This window comes from Lepus europaeus, chromosome 10 (assembly GCF_033115175.1).
Source record: "Lepus europaeus isolate LE1 chromosome 10, mLepTim1.pri, whole genome shotgun sequence".
Classification (NCBI taxonomy): domain Eukaryota; kingdom Metazoa; phylum Chordata; class Mammalia; order Lagomorpha; family Leporidae; genus Lepus; species Lepus europaeus.
This window is the reverse complement of record NC_084836.1, coordinates 68,876,624-68,888,573: the sequence shown is the minus strand read 5'-3', so window position 1 is coordinate 68,888,573 and position 11,950 is coordinate 68,876,624. Positions and strand designations below refer to the sequence as shown.

The window sequence follows — 11,950 nt, the reverse complement described above, 5'->3', positions numbered from 1 at the left end:
GGTGTTGTGTGTGTCCCTGCCGGGGACCCTAAGCTGGCCCCCACTGTCGCTGCGCGTCGGCCTGGGGCGGTGCCGGGTGCCAGCTCCGTGCCCGTGGGCTGTGTGACCTCGGGCTCAGCCCCTGACGTCTCTGAAGGCTGCCTGTAAGGACATTTCTTAAGCACCCTTCTTGCCCAGGCCAAGTAACTCCATTGCACCGTGTGTTAGTACCGAACTCCCAGGACCTCCTGACTCACTCCTGTGTGGCAGGAAATGTTCCCATCAGAGGAACTCAATGACTAAGAGGATGCTATGGTGTGTGACCCAGGCACTGCCATGGGCCCTGCTCTGTCATCTCGGGCAAGCACCTTCTGGGGCAGTTCCTGTCGCAGGGAATTACTGTGTCCAGGGAATGAGTTAGTGGGCTGGTGCTTCAGAATGGACATTTGATGGCATTAAAATGGCATTAAAAGGTAAGTTTATTTTCTAGCAAAATCTTAGACATCCATGCATAGTTGTTTTCATAATCCACATTTTCGGTGAGCTTTTTAAAGACTCCTCATATGCATGGGCTTAATTTTTTTTGCACCAAAATTTCCTTTTTTTTTTTTTTTTAAAAAAGCTTTATTTCAAAGGCTGAGTTAGAGAGATGAAGAGAGAGACAGAGAGAGAGAACTCTTCCATCCGCTGGTTCACTTTCCAAATGCCTGCCTGCAAGGACGGGCTGAGCCAGGCTGAAGCTGAGAGCCAGGAACCCAGTGTGGGTTTCCCAATGTGGATAGTGAGAACCCAACTACTGGAGCCATCGCTGCTACCTCCCGGGGTGTACATCAGCAGGAAGCTGGAATTGGAAGCTAAGCCAGCACTTGAACCTAGGAACTTTGATAAGGGATGCAGGTGTCTCACCCAGCATCTTAACCACTAAGCCAAATGCCGGCCCCCCACAAGGTTTTAAAAGTGCTCTTATACATACTGGTACTAAGCGCTAGAACCTTGGCTGATATACAGTAAGTGCTAAATAATTGCTAGCTATTGTTATCTTGGTTGGGTACCCTGTGGTTATTCTGCCTTCCCTCCCAGCGAGACAGACTTCCGTACCTAACGTCTTGCTCCTGTTAGTTCTGTGGAAGTGGGAATCAACCTTTATGTAAATCCTTTGGACAGGTGTCACACAGTGTGGGTGTTCATCTGGGGACCAACCAGTTGGAAGAGGAAGTCTCAAGAAAGAGGCATTAAGTGAGAAAAAAGAAAAAAAAAAAAACAAAAAACCTTATATAAAGAAGAGTAGTTGCTCTCATTCCTGAAGTGTTAGTTGGTAAAAGCCAAAGGAGGAAAAAAAGAAAAAGAGAAGTTGATGACATTCATTTTATTTGAATATATATTTTTTAAAGGCATGGAATTGTCAGCCTAGAAGCAGCTCATGGGTGGGAGACCTACAACCCAGAAAGGCAAAGAAAGTGGCACATAGGCAGGATGTGTGCAAGTTACTACAAGGTCAGTCAGCCCGGCCTCAGGTAGGAGAGATTGCAAGAGATAAAAGAAGGGCAGATCATCAGAGCTACATTCCAAAGGCGGACAAACAATCGCATCTCACCCCCGGCACGGCAGGAAGCTGGGATCTTACGTCTGGCTGTATCTCTCCCACACCACGCACCAGTCCATGTGAAGATTGTTAAGATCACACACTCAAAGGCCACCTGGCCCAGCTGGCTCTGCTGATTTGCTGTCACACTCACAGTCTCACTGGATGGTTATTGCTGATCTCTGATCTCTTATAAGCATCTTTTTTCTCTTTGGAGTGTTACCTTGAAAGGTTTGCTGATACCAGTTTTTTGTCTTCCTTCAGGCACACACCTCATTTTAAAAGTATAAGCCTGCAGAAAACTAGGACCCAATAGGCACATGCATAAAGTAAGGAATGCTGTAAGTAGTGTGTGCCTTTTCTCTTTATATATTCACTTATTTATTTGAAAGGCAGAACATCAGAGAGAGAAAGGGAGAGATCTTGCATCTCTTTGTTCACTCTCTAAATGCCTGCAACAGCCAAACCTGGGCCAGGCCAAAGCTAGGGGCCAGGAACTCCCATCTCCCACATGAATGGCAGGGGCCCAAGCACTTGGGCCATCCTCTGCTGCCTCCCCAGGTACATTAGCAGGGCATTAGCAGGGAACTGGACCGGAAGCAGAGCTGCCAGGACTTGAACTGACGCTGTGCTATGGGGAGGTGGTGTCCCAAGTGGTGGCTGAATTGGCTGTGCCACACCGGCTGCGGCAGAGTGTCTTCAGCTATTTTGGGGCCTCTTTGGTTGATCCTGGCTATGTCATGTTTCTAGAGTTCTCTGTGTGCTTGCCCCCTGTATCAAGATGGCCTTTCAAATCTTCGGAGGGAGAACAGTGCATTGTATTTGGCTGTGCATATGGTAGGTGATGGATGAAGCTACGGCCGGCGCCACGGCTCAATAGGCTAATCCTCCGCCTGCGGCGCCGGCACACCCTGTTCTGTCCCTGTTGCCCCTCTTCCAGGCCAGCTCTCTGCTATGGCCCGGGAGTGCAATGGAGGATGGCCCAAGTGCTTGGCCCTGCACCCGCATGGGAGACCAGGAGAAGCACCTGGCTCCTGCCTTCGGATCAGTGCGGTGCGCTGGCCACAGCGCGCCAGCCGTGGCAGCCATTGGAGGGTGAACCAACGGCACAGGAAGACCTTTCTCTCTGTCTCTCTCTCTCACTGTCCACTCTGCCTGTCAAAAAAATTTAAATAATAAAATAAAAAAATTAAAAATGCAGAAACTGCAGAAACTAGAGCAGGCCTCCAGGGGCTCTGGGGCAGAGAGAGGAGATACTGCCTCCACTCCCCACCCCTCCCCCACATGGTACTGCTGTCAGCCCCACCTTGAGCTACTGTCTTCTCAGCCCTAGCCTTTCCCATGTACAACTTTAAAAGCATTTTTTAAAAAAAGATTTATTTATTTATTTGAAAGTCGGAGTTACACAGAAAGAGGAGAGACAGAGAGAAAAAGAGATCTTCCATCCGATGGTTCACTCCCCAGATGACCGCAATGGCCGGAGCTGTGCCGATCCGAAGCCAGGAGCCAGCAGCTTCTTCTGGGTCTCCCATGTGGGTGCAGGGGCCCAAGGACTTGGGCCGTCTTCTACTGCTTTCCCAGGCCACAGCAGAGAGCTGGATCAGAAGTGGAGCAGCTGGTACTAGAACTGGCACCCATATGGGATGCTGGCGCTTCAGGCCAGGGTGTTAACCCACTGCGCCATAGCGCCGGCCCCAACTTTAAAAGCTTTACGCTGTTGTGAATCATGGTGTTCAATCAGGTTCCCAGCCAGAGCGTCCACCCTAGATAAGCATCGTGGTCCTTCCCCTTGCCTCCTGGAAACCTTTAGTAGGCTTGTATGCAAATCACGTTCCAGTCTCACAATTTACTGATCTTTCCCACTTCCGCCATGGGGACTGCTTCTCTCCCCTCCAGATCCTGGCTCCCCAGAGAGGCTCAGGGAAAGCCCTGGAGAGGAAAGGCTTTGCTCTGGACAGCGAGGCACCTGCCCTCCAGCATTTCCCCTACACTTCCAGTACCCCTGGAGTACTGCTCCCAGCCGTGATTCTCAGGGACAGGGGTGTAGAATGCGTCCTAGGAGAGATTAAAAGAAGGTGGTACAGGGACGGTGCTGTTGCGTAGTGGGTAAAGACGTGGCCTACAGTGCCAGAATCCCATATGGGCATTGGTTCGAGTCCCAGCTGCTCCACTTCTGATCCAGCTTTCTTTTTTTTTTTTTCTTTTTTGACAGGCAGAGTGGACAGTGAGAGAGAGACAGAGAGAAAGGTCTTCCTTTTGCCGTTGGATCACCCTCCAATGGCCGCCGCGGTTGGCGCGCTGCGGCCGGCGCACCGCACTGATCCGATGGCAGGAGCCAGGTGCTTCTCCTGGTCTCCCATGGGGTGCAGGACCCAAGCACTTGGGCCATCCTCCACTGCACTCCCTGGCCACAGCAGAGAGCTGGCCTGGAAGAGGGGCAACCGGGACAGGATCGGTGCCCCGACCGGGACTAGAACCCGGTGTGCCGGCGCCGCAAGGCGGAGGATTAGCCTAGTGAGCCGCGGCGCCGGCCCAGCTTTCTTTTATGGCCTGGGAAAGCAGAAGATGGGCTAAGTCCTTGGGCCCCTGCACCTGCGTGGGAGACAAGGCCAGCCAAGAACTCCACCCAGTCTCCCACATGGGTGGTAGAGACCCAAGTACTTGGGCCATCACTGGCTGCCTCCCAAGGTGCCGAGTGGGGACTTGAACCAGACACTCCAATATGGGATACAGATGTCCCACGTGGTGACTTAACTGCTCTGCCACGTGCCCACTCCAGGTCTGTTTTTATAGCTTAAGACATAATTTGGAGGCCGGTGATGTGGTGTGGTAGCTTAAGCCTCTGCCTGCAGCGCCAGCATCCCATGTGAGTGCCAGTTTGAGTCCCAGCTGCGACACTTTTATATATATATATATATATATATATATATATATTTCTTTATTTGAAAGGCAGAATTACAAAGAGCGAGGTGGGAGAAGTCTTCCATCCGCTGGTTCACTCCCCAAATGGCTGCAAGGGCTGGAGCTGGGCCAATCTGAAGCCAGGAGCCAGGAGCTTCCTCTGGGTCTCCCACATGGGTGCAGGGGGCCAAGGACTTGGACCATTCTCCATTGCTTTCCCAGACACATTAGCAGGGAGCTGAGATACTCCACTTCCAATCCAGCTCTCTGCTATGGCCTGGGAAAGCAGTGGAAGATGGCCCAAGTCCTTGGGCCCCTGCACCTACATGAGACCTGGAAGAAGCTCTTGGCCCCTGGCTTGGGATCGGGCCAGCTGATAGAAGACCTTTCTCTCTCTGCCTCTCCCTCCTATCTGTAACTCTGCCTCTTAAAAAAATAATTTGGCACAATGAACTGTACTTAATGTACATAATTTAATAAGCTTTTACACTCAACCATCACCATGATCAAAATAAAGAACATTTCTCTCATCCCCAAAGGATGCCTTTTTGCAATCTAGCCTCTTCCGCCCTGTCTCCTTGTCATGAGACACCAGCACACGTTCCCTCCTCTGCCAGCAGTGCCAGCCGGTTACCAGTTTCCCCTGCCCAACAGGACGGGCAGGCACCCGATGACACAGTGGCAGAGGTGGCGGAAGCCGAGTCTCCCTCTGGCAGCTGCCTGGAGAGGCAGCCCGCATATCCCAGGCTGGTCCTTTAGTTCTAGGAGCTGCTTACTGTCCTTGTAACCTAAACCTGATTGCTTCATTCTGTCCGTTGCTTGCCTGCAACCAGAGAACCCACAAAAATGCATTTCCTCTTATAGTCACTGTTTCAGGAAATGGCACCACCAAATTGTAGTCTCAAGCCTAACCTAGAATTCCTTAAAACCTCAGTCTTCGTCAAACATCCTCTTCTATCCCACCCCCAAATCCTGTCCATTCCACTCCCTGCTCAAGAATCTTTTTAATTCTAATTTTTGTTTTAATATTTATCTATTTGAAAGGCAGAGTTACAGAGAGGGAGAGGCAGAGGTAAATGGTTCACTCCCCAAGTGACCGCCACGGCCAGAGCTGAGCTGATCTGAAGCCAGGAGCCAGGAGCTTCTTCCTGGTCTCCCACGTGGGTGCAGGGGCCCAAGGACTTGGGCCATCTCCTGCTACTTTCCCAGGAACATTCGCAGGGAGCTGGATCCGAAGTGAAGCAGCTGGGACTCAAATCACTGCCCATCTGGGATGCTGGCACTGCAGGTGGCGGCTTTACCCGCCAGCCCCAAGTCTGTGTTTAAAGACCTCATTTCCCTACTACCTCGTGCTGATTGGCAGAGGATGTGTCCAATAAATGCTTGAAGAAATGATTGAAGAAATGATATCAGTGCTGCCCAAAACAAGAGCAGAAAAGGAAGGGCGTTTACAAGCGTGCATGCATTTATCACAGTGGCCGGGCTGCAGGGTTACGTGGTAATGTTTTCACAAATATTTTCATAGAAAGGAAATAGTAGGTCTTGAATCTAGGACTCTGGACCCCAGATTTCATGCTGTTTCCACTGTTATTGTTATAATTGGCACTCATTTTGAGTTTCATACCTTCCTTCATCCAGCCCCCTAGTCACACACCAAGTGCTAGGCTGCAAACACTAGATACGGCTCTAAAGCACACCCAGGACCCCTTTCCCAGTGCGTGTGCTCACGCAGTGACGTATCTGTTAACAGGAGAGGCATCTATGGCTCCTGGAACTGTGACGGAGTTTCATGGGCAGTGTTCAGCCGCGGTTAAGATGACCCCGTGCCAGAGCAGAGTACCTGGGTGTGTGTGAATCCTGGCTCTGGATCTCGGTGCCAGGTTCCTGCTAAGTGGACCCTGGGAGGCAGCAGTGATGGCTCAAGTACTTGTGTTCCTGTCACCCACATCAGAGACCTCGATTGAATCCCTGGTTTCTGGCTTTGACCTGGCCCAACCCTGGCCATTGCGGGCATTTGGGGAGGAAACCAGCACATGGAAACTCTGTGTCTCTCAAATAAAAAAAAATAAGAAAAAGAACTACAGCCAGGAGGTGTGGTGAGCTGGGGGTTGGGATGGAAGGAGCCTTCCCAGCCTGGGATAGAATCAGTCACCTTGGCTAAGTGGAAACCTGGTGCTGGGCTGAGGCAACATCTGTATCAAATAAAGAATCCAAACATAGTCAAATCCTCCTTTATTCAACCGCCTGAAAATCCGTTCTTTTGGCTTTAAGTCTTGCAAAACGAGTGGTACGTCAAAGATCCGTTGGCTGTCCTCTGAGTGTGTGTGGTCATGCGTCTGTGTGGCTAAGTGTCTGTGTATAGATACTCTGGCTTTTTATAGTCATAATAGCTGCACTTTAACTCATAAAACCTCTCTCTTCTTACAGCGCTAACACCCACATTAAATGTTCCTGGAGTGTAACATCCCCTTCTGCCAGGCCTGCTTGCACTCCGCGCACCCCCCCCCCCCCCCCCAAGGCTGCTCCTGGGCCTCCATGAATGCCAGGTCGATAGAGGCCACCAGCGCTCTCGCTGAGAACCCAGAGCGTGTGCTGGCTCTTCCATCCTGACCCGCACCCTCCGGCTGGGGAGCGTCTCTGGGGAGGCGCGTGGGGCTCCCTTCAGAGCTGTGCGTTCTGACCTGTGGCCACCTGGAAAGCAAACATCAACATCGCGTCAGGTGCTGACCTGCCTTCCCACCAGCCACGCCACGGGGAGGCAACCATCCCGGCTGCTTCTCCTGAACTGTACTTCATGTGCAATCAGTGCCCCGGGCTTCCATGGAGGGGACAACAGGAAACCTGGGCCGAGGTCACGGGAGGGCCTCGGGGCGGCAGCGTTCCTTACTTCATCTGCTGTCGCTTTCTCAGCGCTTTGTTTTTCGTCTTCGTAGCAGCAGGAGTCATCCTGTACTACCAACGGGGAGCTCATCAAGGTTTTCTCACACTGGATGCTGCAAGGTCTGGAAGCCACTCTGTGGTCCATGCTTAGTGTGTTTATTTTACAGAACACATTTCGTATACTTGCCTGATTCCTGGCTCCATTTTATGTCACCATTCTGTCGGACGTGTTTCTGAGTTATTTTGCTACGTTGTATGTGTGTGTGTGTGTTAGTATATTATATATGTGGGTAATTCAAAAAGTTCATGGAAAATGGAATTAAAAGTTGAGTTTATTTTGGGGCAAAAGCCTTTGAGATCTATGCGGTGTTTTCATAAAGTGAGTGCATTTTCCTCAAACATTTTGAAGACACACTGCGTGTAAAATCTCTAACGTGCCTACGACCTTTTCATATGGTTTTGCATCCCTTCACGCCCATGAAGTGCGTATAGACATAATTAAGCGAATACTGAGGAGCGGGTGCCCTGCCGGGTTTCCCTTCTCTGTGCAGCTGACAGTGAGGAGCCGAGCTGGGGGCCGACACCCCAGCCACCCCAGCCACCCCAGCCCTGGTCTCTGCGTCTCTGGTCTCCTTACCTCTTCTGGAGGCTCCGAGGCTGCAGAGGCCGGAAGCTGAAGGTCTTGGCCCTGGAAGAGAAAACTTCTGCCAGTGAGAGAGGGCTCCATGTCCCTGGCCTCTCGGCTCAGAAGGCTCTTCTGTGCCTTCCCCTTTACCAGGGTCCTACATACTGCCCGCAGAGCCTGCAGGTGTCAGGGAAAGCCTCCCTCCTCCTCCTGTGCCAGTGCAGAAACCAAGGCTCAAAGGGTTAAGAGACTTTGCTAGGCCAGGAAAGCAGGTCTTCACACTCTAGTGCTGTTTCTACGATCAGACATCACATGGTTTGTGTGACATACATCAGTAAGATCTTTAAAAAAAATTTTTTTTTCATTTTATTTGAAAGGCAGAGAGAGACAGTGAGAGATATTCCACCCGTGTGTTTCCTTTCCACAAGCCCACGACACCCAGAGCTAGGCCAGGCTCAAGCTAGGAGCCAGGAACTCAATTCAAGTCTTCCGCATGTGTGGTATCTGATAGAGAACTTTCAGCAGTATCCTAACTGCTGTGCAAATGCCTGCTCCTCTAAGGCCTTAAAACCACTACCTGGGGCAGGCAATTGGCCCAGGGGTTAAGAAGGCCTATGGAAGCCGGCACTGTGGTGTAGCGGGTAAAACCACCACCTGTAGTGCCGGCATCCCATGTGGGCGCCAGTTCGAGTCCTGCTGCTCCACTTCCCATCCAGCTCTCTGCTGTGGCCTGGGAAAGCAGCAGAAGATGGGCCAAGTCCTTGGGCCCCTGTACCCATGTGGGAGACCTGGAAGAAGCTCCTGGTTCTTGGCTTTGGATCGGCTCAGCTCTGGCTGTTGCGGCCATTTGGGGAGTGAACCAGCAGATGGAAGACTTTCTCTCTCTCGTAACTCTGCCTTTCAGATAAGTAAAAATCAATCTTAAAAAACAACAACAACGAAAAGACTGCCCATGTCCCACATTGGAGTACCTGGTGCAATTCCCAGCTCTGGCTCCTGACTCGAACCTCTCGTTAGTGCAAGCCCTTGTAGACAGGGTGACGGCTCAAGAGATTGGGTTTCTGCCATCTGGGAGACCTGGATTGAGTTCACGGCTCCCAGTTTTAGCCTGGTCCTGTCCCAGCCAATGCGGGCATGTGGGAAGTGTCCCAGCAGACAGGAGCTCACCTTCTCATCTTTCAGGAAGAATAAAAATAAAGAAAACACCTCCCTAACCTTTCTCAAGAATGTGCTAAAGGGGCAGGCATCTGGCCAAGCAGTTAAGTCACTGCTTAGGATGTCCACACCCCATATTAGGGTGCCTGGTTTGAGTCCCAGTTCCCCCGCCTCCAATCCAGTGTCCTCCTAATAAGCACCCTGGGAGGCAGTAGATAATGGCTCAAATACTTGGGCCCCTGCTGCCCACATGGGAGACCCAGATGGAGTTCTAGGCTCCCGCCTTTACTCTGGCCTAGCCCTGGCTGTTGGCTGGCATTTGGGGAATGAATCAGCAGATGGGAGATCTCTATTTCTTAACTGCTTCAAAAAAAAAAAAAAAAAAAGAGCCGGCGCCGTGGCTTAACAGGCTAATCCTCCGCCTTGCGGCGCCGGCACACCGGGTTCTAGTCCCGGTCGGGGCACCGATCCTGTCCCGGTTGCCCCTCTTCCAGGCCAGCTCTCTGCTGTGGCCAGGGAGTGCAGTGGAGGATGGCCCAAGTGCTTGGGCCCTGCACCCCATGGGAGACCAGGAGAAGCACCTGGCTCCTGCCATCGGAACAACGCGGTGCGCCGGCTGCAGCGCGCCTACCGCGGCGGCCATTGGAGGGTGAACCAACGGCAAAAGGAAGACCTTTCTCTCTATCTCCCTCTACTGTCCACTCTGCCTGTCAAAAATTAAAAAAAAAAAAATGCATGGCACAGCCACTCTCACATGTAAGTGATCCTAACAAGCAGTTAGGAGAAGCAATGGTATAACAGTTTCTTCTGGGGAAAGTTCTAGGTTCTGACGTGGGAACCCAAGGTGCAAGAAGCCTTGTCCAGGAACTGCTATGCTGGAGGAAGACCTGGGCACGCTAAGCTTGAAAACACATATACATTTTGACATTGAATTTTAATTCATACACTATACACGTCATCTTCGAAAACAACCAATCTGCAAGAGAGTGCTAGCTGGCTGAAATTCTAGGATTTCTCCTCTAGGAAACTTGTCTTAGTCCTCCTCCCCTCTTCTAGGCCATGAATTAGCTCAAAGGTGATACCACCTCCCCCAGAGTTAGCAGAACTTTCCTTCTCAGATTATTCAAATGCTGAGCAAGAACAGACTCTCCCCAGTTCCACTTATTTACTGCTTTCCCAGGTGCTCCGTCCACAATGCTGCTTAAGACATGATTTACTGGCTGGCATCGTGGCTTAACAGGCTAATTCTCCGCCTTGCGGCGCCGGCACACCGGGTTCTAGTCCCGGTCGAGGCACCGGAGTCTGTCCCGGTTGCCCCTCTTCCAGGCCAGCTCTCTGCTGTGGCCAGGGAGTGCAGTGGAGGATGGCCCAAGTGCTTGGGCCCTGCACCCCATGGGAGACCAGGAGAAGCACCTGGCTCCTGGCTTCAGATCAGCGAGATGCGCCGGCTGCAGCGGCCATTGGAGGGTGAACCAACAGCAAAAAGGAAGACCTTTCTCTCTGTCTCTCTCTCTCTCACTATCCACTCTGCCTGTCAAAAAAAAAAAAAAAAAAAAAAAAAAAAAAAAAAAAAAAAAAGACATGATTTACGATGATTGGCAAAGGAAGTGGGCACGCACGGTAGCACAGGGGCTCTGAGGATGGGTGACACGGACACGCTCTGGTTAACATCATTCTGCAGGCAGCGTCTCAGCTGGTGAGCTAAGCATGGCCACCAGAGAGGCCCAAGGTCAGGAGACCCGGAAGCCAACAATCGTAAGTGTACCAGCTGGCCTTGGCAGAAGGGGGTTGTTCTGTGCCTCTTTCCCAGGGAAAACAGCACAACGAGCCTGCTCCCTGACATGCTGAGACAGCATCTGCCCCACCCCAGCTCCCTTGCAATACAATCACTCCAAGAATGCAAATTTGTTTTATTACTCTCCAGAGCCAAACAGGAGGTCACTCTCACTACCTCCACACTGAAATTACACAATACCACTGAGCTGCCCTTTTCATCGCTAAAAACGAGAAGTAACTACACTCCGCCGGCTCACAGCCCTGCATGTATCCTGTGCTTATTCACCATCCACGTGTCCTGCATTTTTTAAAAAGTTATTTATTTATTTCAAAGGCAGAGTTACAGAAAGAAAAAGAAGAGACACAGCTCTTCCATCCTCTGGTTCACTCTCCAAGTGGCTGCAACAGCCAGGGCTGGGCCAGGCCAAAGCCAGGAGCCAGGAGCTTCATCTGGGTCTCCCACATGGGTGTGAGGGTCCAAGTTATGTGGGCCATCTTCTGCTGTTTCCCAGGTGCAGCAGGAGTGACTGGATCAGAAATGGAGCACCCAGGACTCAAACCAGAGCCCATATGGGATGCAGTGTCACAAGAGCGCCTTTACCCGCTACAATGCCGGAATCTGCTTAGCTCTTTGAATCGGCACAGCTGCCCCGGACTAGAAGCCACCCAAGGGGGTTTCCTGTTCTGTTAGGGTCTTCTCTGTTTTATCAAAACTGAGGGCATATAATTGTGATAGAGCATCAGAGGATCAGCTGAGATAACTTTATTAGTCTCCTCCTTGTCCATCTTCCTTGCCTCTCCAACCTCTGGAAAAAACTGTGATCAAAGGGCTAGTGTTGGGGCCGGCGCCGTGGCTCACTTGGTTAATCCTCCGCTTGCGGCGCAGGCATCCCATATAGGCGCCAGGTTCTAGTCCTGGTTGCTCCTCTTCCAGTCCAGCTGTCTGCTGTGGCCCAGGAGGGCGGTGGAGGATGGCCCAAGTGCTTGGGCCCCTGTACCCGTGTGAGAGACCAGGAGGAAGTACCTGGCTCCTGGTTTCAGATCAGCACAGT

General features: G+C 51.5%; 1 protein-coding gene across 1 annotated transcript in view; it reads right to left on the bottom strand.

Annotated features, from left to right (window-relative positions):
• Positions 1-6,992: 6,992 nt before the first annotated feature.
• The window catches only part of BIN2 (bridging integrator 2), a 41,925-nt gene continuing 36,967 nt past the window's right edge, over positions 6,993-11,950 (bottom strand). Inside the window, exons 11-12 of the mRNA XM_062202211.1 lie at positions 7,980-8,030; positions 6,993-7,153 (exon numbers count right to left, since the gene is read on the bottom strand). Coding sequence (XP_062058195.1) covers positions 7,124-7,153; positions 7,980-8,030 — 81 coding nt within the window. The 3' untranslated portion in view covers positions 6,993-7,123. The remainder of the gene's footprint in view (positions 7,154-7,979; positions 8,031-11,950) is intronic.